Raw genomic sequence first — 19680 nt, 5'->3', positions numbered from 1 at the left:
TGTGGGCAGGCATGAACTGCTTCAATATCTGATGAGTTGCAAATGGTACTAAACACTCTGCAATCAAACGCACTTTTGACAGTATGTTGAAGGGAAGGTCAGTGATAAAGTTGGGACTAGAACATGACCCTGAGGAATTCTGCAGCAATGTCCTAGCTGAAATAACCAGCTTCTAACAACCACAACTGTCTTCCTTTGTGCTAGGTATGACTTCAAACAGTTTTGCGCCTGATTCCCATTTACTTCAATGTTGCCTCAATGCCACAATCGAACAATTGCTGTTTTGATGTCAAACACAGTAAATCTCACCTTACCTCTAGCATTCATCTCTTTTGTTTAAACCTAGGCTGTAATGAGGCTGGAGCTGAGTAGCTCTGACGTTAACTGAGCTTCGGGTGAGCTGGTCATTGCTGAATAAGTGCTGCACTATTATACTGTTGATGACACCTTCGATTGAGAACAGACTGATAGGGTGCTAATTGGCCAGATTGGATTTGTCCTGCTTTTTGCAGACAGGACGTGGATCAATGGTGGGCGCATGTGGCCCAGCAGGGTTCTGAGTGCAGCGCACATGACATTTTGTTGACCGTTTCCCATATGCAGGGTTGCCACATTCACCTGATTCCTGTCCGCATTGTTTTTTTTCTACTGGCATGAGGGAAGTGATGCACACGTAATGCAAGGACAAGTGAAGTGAGATGCATGCTGATTGCCCACAACATCGACTGTGAGAGCCCTCTGTGTCTCATCAAAGTATAAATATTTCTTCTGTTTTTTTCTGTTTGAAATTGATGACAGTCCTCCCAATATATGAGTGATTAAACATTTCTATAACTTACTATGGAATATTCGGTGTGTATTAAATGTATTTAATCTTATTCATGGGGTCATGGTTAGTGAGCATTCCCAATCTCAGTCTTGCAACCCACTGAGATGAAGGAGGCCCACTCACTAGCCTAGGTTGCCGATCACTGCCCTAAGATGCCAATGTTGTAGTTGTGCTGGAACAGCTTTGCTAAGGGCACTGCTAGTTCTGGAGCATAAGTCTTCAGTACTACAGCTGGGGTGTTGAAAAGACCCATATGATGGGGCATTCCGCCCCCCCCCCCACCCCCCCCCCCCCACCCCCTTCCCCTGAAGCATATTTTATGGCAGAGGAGGTGACCTGCCACCTTTCGGTTACGCTACTGTCAACAGAGCTTCCCATGGTTCAAACCCTCTGCTGTCGGGGAACCCACAGCATGGAAGCCATCGTCGGGGGGGTCGGAATGTCAGGAATAGCTGGAAAATTCCACCCATAAGCCTTTGTGGTATCCAATGCCTTTAGCTGCTCTTGATATGATGTGAAGTAAATCAAATTTGCTGAAAACTGGCATCAATGAGGGTGGGCATCTCGGGAATGCCGAGATGGATTGTTTTCTCAACACTTCTGGCAGAAACTAGTTTGAAGTAACACATTGTCTTGTTGTGTGGCAAGTGCTGCTACCAGATGGTACACTTAGAAAATATTTGAGCAATCAAATATGTTGGTTTTGTGTGGGATTCTTACTTCTAATTAGGGGTTTACCTGCTAAGTATGTCTTTGCAGATGTCTATATGACTAAATTGGTATGGTTAACTGTACAGTTAGTGGTTCTTTAAAGTTGGAGTGAAGCTACCAAATCGATGGATAGCTGGAACAACTTCTAAATATGGAGGGTAGCTGCAAAATAAGCAGGACCTCTCCTGATGAATAAGCAGACACAGGCCATGGCATTAGGGTGTTTAATGTCGGGTGAGATAGAGAGCGGTGCCTCTAATTCATTCGAAAGCCCCGCATACCAACCTTACAGCACCCTGTGACATGACAAACACATGGGGCAGCATGGTGACACAGTGATTAGTTCTGCTGCTTCACAGCAGAAAGGACCCAGGTTCAATTCCTGGCTTAGGTAAATGTCGGTGCGGAGTCTGCACCTTCTCCCCGTGTCTGCGTGGGTTTCCTCCAGGTGCTTCAGTTTCCTCCCACAGTCCGAAAGACGTGCTGGTTAGGTGCATAGGCCAAATTAAATTCTTCCTCAGCGTACCCGAACAGGCGCCGGAGTGTAGCGACTGGGGGATTTTCACATTGCAGTGTTAATGTAAGCCTACTTATGACACTAATAAATACACTGTAAACTTTATCTTCACAATGTGTTATCGAAAAATTAAAATCTTAACTGATGCAAAGACTTAATAGGTGCACAAAATATTTTTTATAGAATAATTTATTTTATACTAAAATTCAAGATGTAGTTACTTGTTAAGAAAACTCACATGGCTAAGCGCTGAGGTGAGAACTGTCTTCTGACATACACGCAATTTAACAAATGTCCTTTCAGTGACCCCACTCAGGAAGCCCAGTGCCATACTGTGATTGTTTACCACATATAGTGTAGCTGATTCCATAACACATTAGGAGGAAGCTTGACAATTCTAACACTTCTTGGCGACCTTTATGTGACCTTCTTCATGCTTTTGTAAAATCCCTTGCATCGGTTAAGGTTTTAATTTTTATATAACACATTCTGAAGATTGGAACGTGTCCATCAAATTTCTCCAGTGACCTAAAAAACCCCCACTATTTTGTAAAATGGGCCTGTGGATTAAATGTGTGCTTTTGAAAACTCCATACCTATCATGTTTCTAAATGGCCTTGTACAAGTGTTCTGAAAAGTTTCGAGCTATATCATAAATTTTGAAACTGATACTTGACTTTATAAAATCATAAGAAATAGGAAGAGGTTTTTCAGCCCATCGAACCTGCTCCATCATTCAGTGAGATCATGGCTGATCTGCTCTGGCCTTATCACCACTTTATTTTCTGTCCCCCATAATGCTTGATTTCCTTATCAAGCAAAATCAGTCTAAATCAGCCTTGAATATATTCAATAATGCAGCCACTTAAAAAAAAAACCAGAACACAATAAATTGAGTGCCAACTTATACTCGCAGTTAAACTGAAAGAAGCTGTGCTCGTTATATATGCTGAACTGAGAGCCCAGATTCGTAACATAATTATGTCAATAGGTGCTTTCTGTTTTGCAACTGTTGACTTTGCTTGATTGACATATTTAAGTGGTTATAATTAGTTGTTTTTCTGTGATCTCTTTTGTCAATGTCTCAATGTTTATTTGCTAAAGATTAAGAGGTGGGAGGGGTTTGAAACCTCTTAAGAATAGCAGTTTTTTTTTCAAAGAAATACTTGTGAATGGTTTTTTTTTCTGAGCAGTACCACACGTGTTATTGTTATTATCTGGCTCACTTGTTTCTGCACTTGGTGTATGCTGGCTGAATGAGCATGGAAGGGTCATGAGTTGACATGGAGGGCAGGAGGGGTCTGGGGAGTGTGTGTGAGGGTGGATATTGATATGGAGGGCATGGAGAAGGCGTGGGGAGTTTTTAGAAGGTGATGGCATGTGAAGGGTGAGGGCTAGATGCCCTAACAACCTTAAAGTACAACTGGGAAAATTCCGAAAGAACAGAGGTCGGTCTTCTAACCAGTTTGCTTCCACGGTTGGTGGATCCCCCTAAAGTGAAGATCGTGAAAGGGGCCTTCTACCAAGCAAGTCGGGACATTTTCTGGCTCGAGCTACCCACCTCAGTAGCTCAGCAATAAAAAAAAATGATTGAAGAAAAGCTACTGGAAGAATAGACACTGTTCTTAAAGAATAAAGCCTGTCTGTTCAATAGGTTGTAAGACCTCTGAATTGGCAGGATATACAGTAAAAGGGCAGGGTTAATGCTGTTTGCAAGTCTCTGACCGTAATAATTTTGAACTACAGGTTGGAAGGTTAACAACTCATGCACCATTTTTGTAGGAGTATATTATCAGGCAACCAGAGTTTGCATGAGTAGCATCAGGGTTTAATGAATACATTTTTTAAAAAGTTGGATGTTTGAGCACAATTTTGTGTACACATATTCACCAAGCATCTGGCAGTCAGTTTAGCTTACTTGGCTGATTTGATTTGATTTGATTTATTATTGTCACATGTATTAGTGTACAGTGAAAAGTATTGTTTCTTGCTCGTTATATAGACAAAGCATACCGACCATAGAGAAGGAAAGGAGACAGTACAGAATGTAGTGCTAAAGTTATAGCTAGGGTGTAGAGAAAGATCAACTTAATGTGAGGTAGGTCCATTCAAACACCGGATGGCAGCAGGGAAGAAGCTGCTCTTGAGTCGGTTGGTACGTGACCTCAGACTTTTGTATCTTTTTCCCGATGGACAAAGGTGGAAGAGAGAATGTCCAGGGTGCGTGGGGTCCTTAATTATCCTGGCTGCTTTTCCGAGGCAGTGGGATATGTAGACAGATTCAATGGATGGGAGGCTGGTTTGAGTGCTGGATTGGGCTTCTTTCAACTGGCCAGTTGGTTTGTGATGCAGAGCAACTCCAACAGCACGGGTTCAACTCCTGTATTAAAGCAAATTACTGTGGATACTGGAATCTGAAACCAAAAGAGAAAATGCTGGAAAATCTCAGCAGGTCTGGCAGCATCTGTAAGGAGAGGAAAGAGCTGATGTTTCGAGTCCAGTGACCCTTTGTCAAAGCTAAAAGGCATAGAAAGTGGGAGATATTTATACTGAAGGGTGAGGGAATGAAAGATGAGTCATAGCCACAGAAACCAGGAGAAAAGACTGCTAATAGCTGTCCACAGAGAGAATAAAGGGTGTGAATGGCCAAACGGCAGAGAAGTTAAAATCAGAGGGTAAGCTGTGACAGATGATGTGTGGGGGGGGGGGGGGGGGGGGGGGGGTGGGGGGGGGCGGGGGGGGGGGGGGAGGAATGGGTGAGAGAGAGGTAAAATTTAGAAAAGGGGGAGAAAAGATAAGGAAAGAGGGGATGAAGTAGGGGAAAGAGTTGGGGGAAAGAAAAATGAAGAAAGACAATAAAGAAATAAAAGGTAGAGGACAGTAAAAAATAAAAAATAAAATGAAAACGAAGGGGTTGAGGTGGGATAGAGCTAATAATCTGAAGTTGTTGAATTCATGTCGAGGCCTGAAGGGTGTAAAGTGCCTGGCCAGAAGTTGAGATGCTGTTCCTCCAGTTTGTGTTGAGCTCCTGTATCTGGCTGAGGTTCGCATTCTTAATCTTGCCCCTCACCTGATGTGGGTGATTCTCAGTTAAATCACCACTGGTCAGGTTTCCCATTTGAGTTGATGGCTATCTGTGACTGTAGCAACTTTGGCTGCCACCACATGGATCATTTTCGTGGGACTGAGTTGTTAATTATCCAGCCTTTAGTTCAAAATTATTACACAAACAGACTTGCAAACAACATTAACCTTGCCCTTTTACTGTATATCTTGCCAATAAAGCCTATTGAACAGGCAGGCATCTGTTCTTTAAGAACAGTTTTTGTTCTTCCAGTATCTTTACTTCAATCATAATATTTTCTTTTTGCTTAGCCACCTTTTTGGCATTCATCTGTTTATTTCATTCCATTTAGACCTGCGGCTCTTTGATCCATTTTGTTTTCATTTGCCTCATACTGATTTAAGTATTATCAAATTAAGAGCTGAACACATTAATTCAGAACTTGGTGGGAAAATGACCCAACTTTAATGCAAACACCCATATTGGTGTACAAGTTAGGAAATAGTTATAAGTTGACTTCATCCTTAAAAAATGAGCTTGCCATTAACTTCCCTAGAGAATTATTGCATTTGTGCTGCTAAAATGAATTGAACTTACTGTAGAGCTGGCTGTCAATCACGCAAGGGGTCTTCTGATTATGAGATTTCTGTTCTTTCACTGTAGTCAACCTATTCAACCCAGAAAGAGAGCATTTGAAACTGGAATCTCATTCTTACAGGTGGTAAATTTTTCTTGGAGGCTTTGAAGATTTTAGACATTTATTGGAATTGTTTCTTGCTTTCTGTTTTGTTCCCTCTCTTGTTCCAAACTTTCATTCTCTTGCTTTTTCTCTGTCTCTAATTTGATTCTAATTCACCATATTTCATCCCTTCCTCCATTTCTTTACCCGTCTTTAAATCTCACTGGTTAAAGCGATTGACTGTTGGTCTCATCATTTACTAACCCCAAGTGTCTCGTTGACCTTATTGTTACCAAATTGCAACTCCAACAAACAAATCTGAGCTGAAGGATAAGTATATACTGAACAAATTGGGCACATTGTGAGAGGCCCCATTGCAACAAATTCTGGGTCATGGAAAGAGCAAGTACAGGCATAGAAATTGACAGATTCATTTACTGTCCGGTCAAATTTAATTCTCATGCACAAATGGATAAATTTGCGCAAGTATATTAGAATTTTTGGCTTCAGTTCTACAGCTTCTCAGTTTTGCTTTAGAATCTGAATTAAAGATCAGGTTGACTTGGGTGGATCAGTGCAAAGCAAATGCATGCCATTCCTCTCATGGGGGAGCCTTTTTTTTCATGTGCTACTGAAGTCAATGCGGGGCTAATATCAGATGTTTCCATCCAGTTGATTCAAACATGACTTTGAGGGATCAGATCACCTGCCTGGCATTTTGCCCAGATGTTGAAGCACTGAAGTAATGTGGACAGACAAAACCTTGTTAATATGAAAATGGCAGTGGGATTTAGAAGGGAAAGATGTACCATAATCCTGGCATCCAAATTTTAGGATTGTCATTGCAATGATGATTTCATGACTGTGCCACTTAATTCTTGTGCGGCCTTAGCACTAGTGCCTAGAACGAATGGTAATCTCAGCAGAATTGTAATGACAAGCCAGGAGCATAGGATCGATTTCATGGATTTTTTAGGGAGAAGAATGAAAGTCACTAATGTATTCTACAATCAGCATGCCAACACAGAAAGTATAAACTTTAAATTGGACCTAATATAGAGTGATAGAATAGCAAATCCTCAAACTCGAGTACCTACACATGGCAAATGCACAATGCTTGTGACTATTGACTTCTTAAGGTAACTGTTGACTTGATAAGTTTGAGGCAGCACGGTGGCACTGCGGTTAGCACTGCTGCCTCACAGCGCCAGGGACCCGAGTTCGATTCGCAGCTTGGGTCACTGTCTGTGCAGAGTCTGCACATTCTCCCCCTGTCTGCGTAGGTTTCCTCCGGGTGCTCTGGTTTCCTCCCACAGTTCGAAAGACGTGCTGGTTAGGTGCATTGACCATGCTAAATTCTCCCTCAGTGTACCCGAACAGGCGCCGGAGTGTGGGAATTTCACAATAACTTCATTGCAGGATGAATGTAAGCCTATTTGTGACACTAATAAATAAACTAAAAATTTAAACTTTAATTAGACATTCTCTTGGATACAATAGTACTGCAGTGCAATTCCTGTATATTGTCTGACCAGCTTATATTTGTGGGTTTGCATGTACTGCCCAGTATCTTATGTTATGATAACATAATCCAAAAGTGTAATACCCAATATGATGTTCAGATCTTCTTGAGCTCTGAATTGGAAATGTGTGTGTTTCTTGTATAGCTCCTGTAATCTTTCCAAAGATGAGAAAACATTAGATAAAATGGGCCTGATGCAAATCATTACTCTACTTTATTTCGTAGCAAATGAACATACTGAACAACTGTTATGACGAGACTCACTCAGTTCAATCAATACGTCTTGTGTTCATATAATAACAGAAAATAATGAACATGCTCTGCTTCTCCATTTCAGTGGATCGTCTTTCTTTTCACCTTGCTCTAATACTACTCCTGCATTCCAGCTTACTGAACAAAGGTATTCGCTTTGCAAATTCCATTTAGGTACCTTTCAATGAGTGTCTCCTTTTATCTCAATGTTCACAAGCTGATGTGTTGATCTGGGATCAGCACCCCCCAGTACAATTGATGCAACATGTTTGTGGATAACCAAGACAAGCAAACAAATTACTTGGTATTTACTGTCCTTGAGAAACCATTTTGAAGCTTTGCTTATCCACTCTCGGTGTTTTTTCTTCCGAACTCTTTTGTGAATTCACTGAAATTTAAATGCAATTTGTAAAGGGTGGCTGTCTGTGTGGAGTTTGCACATTGTCCCCGTGTCTGCAAATCATTACTCCAGTTTCCTCCGGGTGCTCCAGTTTCCTCCCATTGTCCAAAGATGTGGGCCAGAATTTTACCACCCTGCCTGCCACAGGAATCGGAGCGGGCGAGGGGTGGACCATGGACAGGCCCGTTGACCTCGGGCGGGATTTTACTGTTTCAGGGCATGAGAGGCTGTAAAATCCCACCCATGCATGTTAGGCGGATTGGCCATGCTGAATTGCCCCTTAGTGTCGCAGGATGTATGGGTTAGTGGGGTTAGCGGGGTAACTATCTGAGGTTACTGGGATAGGGCTTGGGTAGGATACTCTGTCGAAGATTCGGTGCCCAGACTTCATGGGCCAAATGGCTTCTTTCTGCACTGTAGGGATTCTATGATTCAAGTATCTTCAAAATCCTTTCCATGGAACAAAAGGAAAGATCAAACATTTGGAAAGATGACTATCTGATTAGGCTATTCTGTAGCTAAAATATCCAAAATAAATTATTGCAGCATAATTGTACTAATTCAAATGTAAAGTATAAAACAGTCTCCAGCAATTGCATCAAGTACAATAAACAGTCAGGTTAGCCTTGGCTCTGTGATCTGTTGTAATAGTCTTGTTTGCAACTAGTCATGATTTATGACTCTTTACAATTACATGTTCATGATTCATATTTTGAGAGTAATGCATGTTCTTGCTTAAGGAGCTGACTGAATGTATTGCTTATCCAATTCCTCATGGCTAAATGCTAAGGTATGCAAAGATTTACAACAATAAGAAAAAGATAATTTTTTTTGGAATGATGAACATCAAGTTACTTCAGTATGCTTAGGGTTGTCAACCCTCCAGGATTGGCCTGGTGTCTCCAGGAATAGAAGAGCAATCTCGAGGAAAAAGCATTGCAACTTGAATTTTTGTCATTTTCTTTGAACAATTCTCTTCACCAGAATAAAAATGATTGGAAATCGCGGGGGGCGGGGGGGGGGGGGGGGGGCTGCGAGGGAATGGCTGTTTGTCTGACAGTCATGCATCATCCATTTGGCTAATGAGTCTTTTTCCTTTTTGGGAAGGCAGTGCGTCACAAGGATGAATGTGTTGGCCGACTAATGGCTGGAGCGTGGGTAAAGTCATGTGACAAAACCTCCAGGGATGCATTTAATCACAGCTGGCAACCCCAGAGGGAAGTCATCTAAGATGGATAATTCAACAATGAAACTGAAGCTGAAAAGGCCTGCATTTACATAGTGCCTTTCAAGACCATTGGATCCCCCAAAGCACATTACAGCCAACAAAGGTTTTTTGAAGTGCAGCCCCTGTTGTAATGAGGCAGCCAAGCTGTGTGGGGCAAGCTCCCACAATACCAATGTGATAGTGACAAGTTAATCTGTTTTTCTAATGTTGATTGAGGGATAAATATTGGGCAAGAGATGGGACCGCTCCCTTGCTCTTCTTCATAAGAATGCCCTGGGTGGCACGGTAGCTCATTGGTTAATTAAAATATCCAGAATAAATTATTGCAGCATAATTGCCGCCTCACAGCACCATGGACCCGGGTTCAATTCTTGGCTTGGGTCACTGTCTGTGTGGAGTTTGCAAATTCTCCCTGTGTCTGTGTGGGTTTCGTCCGGATGCTCTGGTTTCCTCCCACAGTCCGAAAGACTTGCTGGTTGGGTGCATTGGCCATCCCTCATTGTACCCGCATAGGCACCGGAGTGTGGTGACCTGTGGATTTTCACAGTAACTTCATTGCAGTGTTAATGTAAGCCCACTTGTGACAATAATAAATAAACTTAAACGATGTGATATTTTACGCCCAGCTGAGAAAGCAATCATGACCTTGGTATAATGTCTCATCTACAAGATGGCACCTCCAGCAGTATCACCTGCTCTCAGTACTACATTGAAACCTAGATTTTATGCATTGAAAAGCTGGAGTGTGACTTGAATCCACAACATTCTGATTCAGAGGTGCGTATGCCACCAATGAACTGCATGCAGGTGGGCTGTGGATGGTGGGTATTAATTGCTGAGATTTAAACGAACCCGGCTAGATGTTGACAAAAGAAGGAAGGATTTAATTAAACAAATGACAAATGTAAGAAAGGTTGTGGAAGGAATGCAAAAGTATTAATACTTAAAAATAGCAACTGGTCTTGGAAAATATGCAAATAATTTAAAGAAAATCAGTAGGTAAAACAGGCAATAAGGAAATATATTGATTTCCCTTTTGCAAATGGAAGTTATTATTTCGCTCTGGTTTCTTGCATGTGATACATTATTAATGCTTGATAACTGAATCGATCTTTTAATTAGAGTTTCATACACATTGAGTTCTTGCAAAATTTGACAGATTATAAAGGATAACGTTTTAATCTACCGATGACCAATGGGTAGATTTCTTTGTTGGCTTGGAACATTGCTCTGCTCATATTCTTAAACTATTTATATTCACTTGCACAGATTAGAAATGTCAACAGAATTGAGAGTTTAAATCATTAGCTTCATGCGAAATAATTGGGATAGAAATGAATTTGCATTGTAGTAACAGTTGGTCATTATTAAAAGGAGTAGCAAACTCATATACAGTAAATACTGAAAGGTGCATTTAGGGAAAATAATTCACATTTTTAATATAACATTATGATCTCCAAAGAGACTAATATAAGATTAAAGAGAATTTTGAACTGCTAGTTATTAGCTAAAATAATGACATGTCAATATTTCATGTTTTTAAAGGGCTTTCACTGTGTCACTGACAAAGACAAAACACTATAAATTAACCATTTTATTTTCACAAGCAACATAAATTTCAAACAACCGAACAAAATTCACCTCTTTCTACTTTACTGGCAACTGAAGATCCCAACTTTGTTATGCTGCTTGTTCTCTTAAGTAGAAACTGACTTCTCCTGGAATCAATACAACTTATTTTGCAATTCCCAAGGGTTTGACTTCTGTTTATTTCCTTTCCCCATACTGTCTTCAACAGAGAGAGTTTTCCTGGAGATTCCCCCTGCAGCTTCAGTTATGCAAACTCCCTAATGCTTGTTTTAGCGCCTCATGAGCTTGGTTGTCGAATTGACCGTAAGCTCCCATCCACAGTTCACATGGGCGGTCTTGAGCCTACTCTGGTCCTTCGCATGAATGGTGGTGGGGACTCAGGATTCGGCAAAACCTCAGAAGTCATGGATCTCACCGGTGAGATTGCGACTTCTGATTTTCACCACCCCTTGCTGGTGACGTAATTAGGTTTATGCCCATAACAGGTATGAACCAGATTCACATTCATTTTAATAGATTTAAACATTATTAAACACCTCCCCTGCCAGATATTGGCCCTCCGTCGTATGCCGTCACGGTCCACAACAGGTTCACACACATTCCCTAGGGGATCGTTATGCTTTCGGGCAGCGGTAAATTGGCCAGTGACCTAGCAATGCCCCTTGGTACAGCTTGGCACTGCTGCCTGACACCATGTCACACTGGCAGTGCCCATCTGGCAGCACCAACCTGTACCGGGCAGTGCCAAAGGTGGACTCCAGTGGGGGAGGGGGATTCATTTATTTGTGGTGGTGAACGGGAGTGGACATCAGAGCTGGAAATGCCAGCGATGGCTGTTTGAGGGGGATGGGTGAGTGCAGGCATTGACTGTGTTGGTGAGGGGTAGGGGGGGAGGGGTCTGATTTTTTTGGGGGGGAGGGGTTGCCGGAACTGACTGTGTGGGTTTGGGGTTGGGGGAAGTGGTCTAATGTTCGGGGTAAAGGGGGATTAGCTGGCATTGACTGCTTGCTGGAAGGGGAGGTCTGATGCTGGAGGTGTTTGGGGGGAAGGGGGGGCGGTGGGTGGCTCCAATGGGGGAAGGGTGGGTGCTGGCTCCAAGCAGGGGAGGGGGAGTGGGATTGGTGGGGGGGTGGGGGGGGGGGGGTGCCTCTGAGACCTCAGAGACCTTGGTGGTGGGTGGGGGAAGGGAGGTCATTGTTTGGTTTGATCAGGGTGCTTTTCAAACATGGTGGCCCGATCTCAGTGCAGCCAGGTTTTGCTGGTGTGTTGAGGCCCTGTCACTCTACTTGACAGCATGAAACATGCTCTGTTTTTTTTGTGACAGAATGTGGTACGATCTGGAGAGAGGAACAACATGTTTCTTTGGAGAGAATCACGCTATTTTTCTTGCCAAAACCAACATTCTGCAATTTTTTGGCAAGATTTCACCCCATGTGTTCAACAATAGAGTTAGCATTTTCTTTATTTAAGCTGCAGGCCTCGCCAACATCTAGCTTTTGTTCCCTTCTCACAATTGGCTGCAGATCACCCAAGATCAAAACTGCAAATCCTTCTCTCTGTGGTATTTCTGGGGAAGCCTGCAACCGGATCTCAAAATAGCTTCCTCTATCCATTTCTCTATGGCAATGGGAAACACATTAACATTTCAACTTGGATACAGAACTAATCAGATATCTCGATTGTGATGTTAGTGTACTTTAAGAGATATTTTTTAAATCATGCTCTCACAGCCTCAGCTGATGTCACTTGTTGTTGGCTTATCTGGAGATGTCCTTTCATTGCTGCTTAAGTGGGGGTTTGTTTATTTTTACTGGGATGTTTATGACTCTGCATTGACTGGAGGAAGAATGATTGCAGGTCAGATGACAGGAGCGATTTCATTTTCAGTTTGGAGCTGCAGGTTTGAGTTGTAGTTTTTAGAAGGGGCATCAAGCTGAAAAGAAGTGTCACTCTCTCTCTTCCTGGTTTTGGAAATTCTGCTATTAGCTCGAAGCAAGGTTTCTTGCTGTCCTAAAGTGGAGAATCTGCTGTTGATGGCTCGACCAGAGTCTACCTGGGGTTCTGAAAAGCTGTTCTGACTTCAAACTATTCTGGGTGCGTCAAGAGAACTACTAGAACTTACACGACTCAGAGTTTTCAATTCTCCAACCAAAGGACTCAATTTCAGTATCAGGTGAGCTTTAGTGTTTGCTGTATTCAACCTGTTTAAAGAGTTTTTGTCTGTGGCAAGGGTTTTGTTTGATTGGAACATTTTAGATATATTTGTTAAGGGTTATACATTATTGTCATTGTTTTGTTTTTGTTTGTAATTGATAAAAGTTCTTACTAATTTTCTTACTATACATGTTAACTATATTCTTACATAAACTTTGTTTGATAGGAGCTCCCTAATCGCACCACCATGAGCTTTGCCTTCAACTGTGCAGCCCCAAACTCTGGAGCTCTCTTCCCTAAATCTCAGCACCACTTTTAATCTCTCTGCTCTTTTATGAGTCATACCTGAAGAGAAACCTATCATGCTTACTCTAGCCAAATTCAAGATGCAAAACTTATGATCCAAGTGGGCTCCATAAAACACTTTGGAGTTTCTGACCTGAACCATAACACTGTTTACCACTGCTTTTCATCTCAGAAAAAAGGGACAGACTCCATCACAACTATTTATGACTTGAATCAATAGCACCTTTCTGGATTTTAGGAGACTTAGGGACTTCTCATTCTGGATCGAGAAATAACTGTTATTGTCCCCAGGTGTTAACATTTGGCACGTCCATCTCAATATCACAATGTGATCCTCTTTTTGACAACTGAACCACCAAGGGTTACCATCAGAAAGATGCCAGCACCAGTCACATGCTTTACTTTAACCTCCATTTAGAAAGATACAGTCCCAAAAAAATGATAATCTTTTGAATCAAAATACAAAGTCCGAAAACATAACAACCGTACAAACTTCACACTTGTAACAATGGGTGGGATTTTCTGTCCCTGCGGGGTCTTCCAGTTCTGCCATTATCAATGTGATTTACACTCCCCACCTCTGGAAAACCCACGGAGGAGGGTTGCTATCAACAGGACCGGATGGTCCTGCCAGCAGGAACGTGCAGAAAATCTCACCCAGTAAGTTATACAAGATTGATTAAGAGCACCCAGAGAATTATAAAATCTTGCATCTTAATGCTTGCTGTCTTTTTATTTCTTCTTATGCTGCTGTTTAGCACAATGCTATTTTTCTGTGCCTGGCAGACAAGAGATTTTCAGGGTCATGAACCTCCTCACATTTAGTGTCAATCCAGTTCCACGATCGATGAGACATGTTGAATTGGAGTGACAGGAGCACTGATGCTCTACCCTATATCATTCTGGCTGGGAGGTGAGGAACCCAGCACCTGAGCTCTCTGCCTGTCTGAAATCATTATCAGATAAACAAAGCAAATAAAAGAGATAGTCAGTGTGAATAATGCTTGATATTATCATAAACTGAATATAAAACGTCTAAAATAAGTTATCCTGTTTAAGCATATATAATATATAAAATGCTAGATGTCAGTCCCATGTAAAACAACAGGAAGGTGTATACATGTGGTATCCTTAATTAATAAACAGCCCAAGCAGCTTCAGAAAAATGTTATCAAACAAAATTTGACACGAATATCACTGGACTTTTTCATGACAGAGGTTCAAAAGCTTGGTCAAGGAGAAATTTAAGGAGCATCCTAAAAGAGCAGAGAGATTAAAAGTGGTGCTGAGATTTAGGGAAGAGAGCTCCAGAGTTTGGGGCTGCACAGTTGAAGGCACAGCTCATGGTGGTGCGATTAATAGAAATTGCACTCAAGGCCAGAATGGGGGAGCGCAGAGATGTCAAGAGGGTTGTGGGGCTGCAGGAGGCTACAGAGATGACCATGGAAGGATTTGCAAAGAAGGATAAGAATTTTAAGATTAAGGTGTTGCCAGACCAGAGCCAGTGTAGACCAATGAGTATGGAGAGATGACTGCACAGAACTTAATACGAGTTGGGATACAGATGTTAAGGTTTTGGATGAGCTCGAGACAGTCAATAGGACAGTCAATGTCACACGTTTAACCAGCAATTCCCTTAAAAAGATCATTGTGATTAACCGTACATTGACAGTAAACTCAACGCTGGCGTGAAGAAGGGTGCAGATGATGACCATGTGAGTTAATTGACAATGCGACTTGGGAAAGGTAAAATCGATCCACGTTGATCATAATCACTGACTACTTTTATGGCACTTTACTGATTGTGCTAGGCAAATTTTCCCACTCTGATTTTGCCTCTGTAATACCATGGGGATTTCTTCTGTGTTAAGAACACTCTATAGATGCAGGTTGTTAATAGTTCCACTTAGGCTGCAGCGCTCATCATTATATGTTGAAATTCTAGTGATAACCCTCAAGCAGATTCCAACAAATTACTCCTTCAGATTGTATCCCTTGACTTAACGTTGATAAGTTTCCCCAAATACAACAGACACAATGCTTGTCTCCAGACAATTCAATAGACTATTTCACAATCCTGCAAATCTCTCTGATGTTCTCATTTTGAAGTTCTTATTTTGAAGTATGCATAGCAGTGTTAGTGGAACATGCCAAAATATTGGTGAGGTATATTAAAGCAGTGTTGTCATATTTAGGAGAGTTGTACTGCTCCAGAAATGTCACTTCAAAGTTGTCATGTTAGTGCGAGGGAACATTTGATTAGTGTATAAAATCAACTGTGGCTACAAAATTTTGTGATGCATTTTTCATGAATATCTTCATTTAAAAAAATTTTTGCAAAGCACTTGATTTTTGACCTGATGGTATTTTTTTTATTTCTTACATAATCTCTTTGGAAAACCAAAGCTAGCAATGGGAAGAGAGCAGTTGCAGAGTGAGGAACTAGTTGCCAATAATTGGTAGGTGACTCTTTCTTGTGCTGAGGTATCTGTGCTTCAGTTGGCAACCCCCAAAGAAGGGTAGCAGATATCTGAAACTCAGTGAAATGAATGATCAACCTAGCACCCCAATCATTCCTGGTACAGAAAGCTAAGTATTTCAATGACGGAGATGGCATTTTATGAGATCATTTGTTTGACTGGCAGCCATGCTGAGAATGGGTTGGAAAGTCAGAGGCAACTGCGCCTTAGCTGTTTTGGAGAGCCCTGCTCAGATTCTGTGGCACTCAGGCAACTGATGAGCTGCCATTGGGCCCCTTGTCCCGAGTATGAGTATAAACCAGTCCTAAAGGGTGAGAAAGATAGATAATGTGAAGGAAAAAAAATCACCTCCTTTCACCGAACTCCTCCATTCACCAAACTCCAAGCTTGTACTCAGCTTTCAGCCCCTCTAGTTCCCCAAACCATTCCTGAGACTCCCATTAAATTCTGCCCACCATGCCATCATACATGTACCTGTAACATGACAGATGCTGTAAGAGGTATCCTCCTCAGGGTGGGGATCATTAAAGTAGAAAAATAACCTAGCATGGTGGTGCAATGGTTAGCACTGCTGCCTCATAGTGCCAGGGACCTGGGTTCAATTCTGGGCTTGGATGACTGGAGTTTGCATGTTCTCCCCATGTCTGTGTAGAGTTCCTCCGGGTGCTCCGGTTTCCCCCCACATTGAGGGACAGCCTAGAACAAGGGGTCATAGATATAGAGTGAGAGGAGGTAGGTTCAACTGAGGTGAGGAGAAACTATGTCTCTCAGAATGCTGTAATTCTGTGGAACTCACTGCCCCAGTGTGCGGTGGAGGCAGAATCAATCAACTGATGATTGTGGGTGGCACAGTGGCACAGTGGTTAGCACTGCTGCCTCACAGCAGCAGGCACCCAGGATCGATTCCCAGCTTGGGTTACTGCCTGTGCAGACTCTGCATGTTCTCCCTGTGTCTGCGTGGGTTTCCTCCGGATGCTCCGGTTTCCTCCCACTGTCCAAAGATGTGCTGGTGCCACATTTGCATGTACTGGAAGCTACATATGTTAATACACAGGGTCCTATTCTTTGTAGACAGAAAGAACAAGTACACACATTGCATCTGTTTCAGCTAAACATATAATTGACAGATATCTTCAAAGCAATGTCATGACCAATTAGGGTCAAGCTACTTGGTTTGAATTTCAAACAACGCTCGGCAGTTAGCTGTCAGTCATCATGAACTGGTGCAGTCTCCTTAGCAATGCTTCTGCCAATCAGATTCCACTTGCCAACCAGTTCAGCACTCTCTTCTCATTCAATATAAATCTGTTGTTTCCCTTACATTGGTATTCTTGAGAATTGTCCGAATAAATGCAACTTAAAAATCTTGGGAAAATGTCCCTTTTTTCAGCAATGCATCTTGTTAAATTAAACCTCATTCTATTATGTTGGATTTCACTTCAGTTGAGGGTCTGAGATCATATTCCACTTTTCAGTTTAAAATCTGAGATGTTTGCGACATTTGGAAAGAAATATTACAGTGGGGCATGAGATTGTTAAGATGTTAGCTGTGGCTAATCCTCATATTTTATTAGTTGTATTGGTAAGGTGTTGGGGGAAGGTGCAATTTGTGCCAGTGCTGGATTTAGAAATTTGGAAAGGTGAAGTGAACTTTGATAACACGTAATTTCCCTGGGTTGCTGAGAAAATTTTAATTCTTGATTTGTTTTTAGTGCAGTTTCCTGATTACTGTGGTTACTTGATGTAAATGTTTATTGTAAGTTATTTTGCAATATTCCCTTATTCCTAATAGGATGGCACTAAACCACCTCCTACAAAAAGATCATGCCATGCACACAAAACCAAGCTTAAAATGGTCAGATGAATTTTAAAGTGAGTGATGAAAATAAAAGTCACCCTTCCTGAAACTTCAGAAATGCCAGTCAGCCTATCTGTTCCTGGAAGCTTTTAAATTGCATTGAAATCATAGTCTATGCACTCAGTGAAACCAAAATGGCAGGCCTTCCAAAAACATTCAGCAACTAATGGGCAAGCTAGACCACATGCCTTCCCAATGTCAAAAGAGGAGGTTACTAAGAAACTAACTAAAATCATCAGTGGATAATAACAGAACCTTTAAGCTGTAACATGGCACAGTGCATTTTTTAAAAAACACATCTTCACACTACGCTGTTTTTTACACTTTGGGGAATAGTGGTGGGAAGGATTCCCAAGCTGATCATCAGCCCATTGAACCACATTGAACACTCCTTTCATGGCCAATAAGTCCTAGCATTGGACTCTAACCCAGAGCTTCTGGTCCAGTGGTAGGGGTGCCGCCACTGCACTGGGAGACCATCCAGGAATGCACTGGAGCATCTATGAAAACTACATTAGAACAGGTCATTTATGATGTCCATTCAATAACTGTCCTCATTGTATTGCTAGGAGAACAGTACAGCTTGACCTCTGCACTGCATACACAGGACTCAAATTAACCCAGCTAATTGTGCCAAGCTATTAAAGCAGATTGCAGCAAGTTGTTATAATCCAGGTCAGAAACTCCGAGGTTTTTAAGAAGTCAGCCTCGACCATAAGTTTTGCCTTTGAATTTGACATGGGTAAGCATAAGATATTTCACTCCAGGTATGATTCAAGTGACCCACTAGGGAGTTTTTAATCAAACAAAGTTTATTTAAGAATATTGTTAACATATAATAAGACAATTAGCAACAGCTCTTACCAATTACAAACAAAAAAAACAAGCATGATATTGTACAAACCTTAACAGCTAAACATACTGTTCCAACAAAACATCACTATAAACATAAACCCCATTCTAGGCTTAGCACAGAAAGTATGCTCACATGATTCTGGATCTTGCAGCTTTGCAATACCTGCTGCGAATTTAGTCCTTTGGATATGGAATTGAAACGCTGAGGCTTTCCGGCTCAGGAACTTTCAGCACACCTCAAGAGACAGACACCACTTGCTTCTAACTTCTAGTTAGCCAGCAGACATCAGAATTTCCAATATCAGGGAGGGAGACAGATACACTGCATCCAGCCTGCAATCTAAACAGCTTCTGCCAAACTGAAACTAACCCTTGAATTTTTCCCTCTGAAAAAAGAAACAGTCCCAAGGTACCACCTGACCTGTCAATCATTCTTCCCCCAACAATTCAAAAAGGGTCATAAAACTCCAGGACACTTCATTAAATTAAAAATAAACATTGCTTCAATTATCCTGCTCCAGCAACCATAAAAAATACCAGTACAGACAGCTCAGTGCCAAAAGAATAGGCCAGGCCTGCTTGAAAAAAACCTTGTGCAGAGAAACATGATTAAAATAATTTCTTAAAGGCACAGCACCATCACAATATGTAGCCTATGAAAAATAAACTCTGTAACACTATATTATCTAATATCCTTACCATCATAAATTTCAACATCACTTCTGGCATTATTGAGAACAGCAAGTTTTGCAATGTCAGTTTCACCATTAGAGAGTATAGTTCAAAATAGATCCTTTCTGGATTCTCACTCCAGTTTCTTCACCACAGCCACTGAGACTGTTGAATAATCACACGGGTGGACCCATGGTCACTTGGGATTGACATGATTTGTGGCTGTCTCATGATTCCCAGTATTATTAAAGGACCACAAAAGTCATGGAGCTTCATCCTGCAGTCCGGAATTGATCTTTCCTCTTTCATTCTGTAACTGATATTTTCAGTTTTGTTATCCAGAGGCCTGTGAGTGTGACAGAATCAGAATGATCTTTTAACTGGGGACTCTCCTGTTTTGTGAAGATGAAGAGGAGAGGCCACAGGGGTTACAGTGCGTGAGCAACATGGTCAGTGATGGGATCAAATTCACTGCAACTCTCCACTTCCCCACCCACCCCCTACACATACCACCCTCCCCTTCTACCCAAGAGCGTACAGGAAACTAGTTCCAAGGAGCTGCA

At 41.8% G+C, this 19680-nt stretch overlaps 1 protein-coding gene across 1 annotated transcript in view; it reads left to right on the top strand.

Annotated features, from left to right (window-relative positions):
- The first annotated feature begins 12639 nt into the window (after positions 1-12639).
- Positions 12640-19680, top strand: part of thsd7ba (thrombospondin, type I, domain containing 7Ba) — a 624788-nt gene continuing 617747 nt past the window's right edge. The window contains 2 exon segments of the mRNA XM_078229305.1: positions 12640-12649; positions 12924-12965. Of these exon segments, the coding sequence (XP_078085431.1) occupies positions 12640-12649; positions 12924-12965 (52 nt within the window).

Source organism: Mustelus asterias, chromosome 14 (assembly GCF_964213995.1).
Source record: "Mustelus asterias chromosome 14, sMusAst1.hap1.1, whole genome shotgun sequence".
NCBI classification, from domain to species: domain Eukaryota; kingdom Metazoa; phylum Chordata; class Chondrichthyes; order Carcharhiniformes; family Triakidae; genus Mustelus; species Mustelus asterias.
This window is presented reverse-complemented; position numbering and strand designations above follow the sequence as displayed.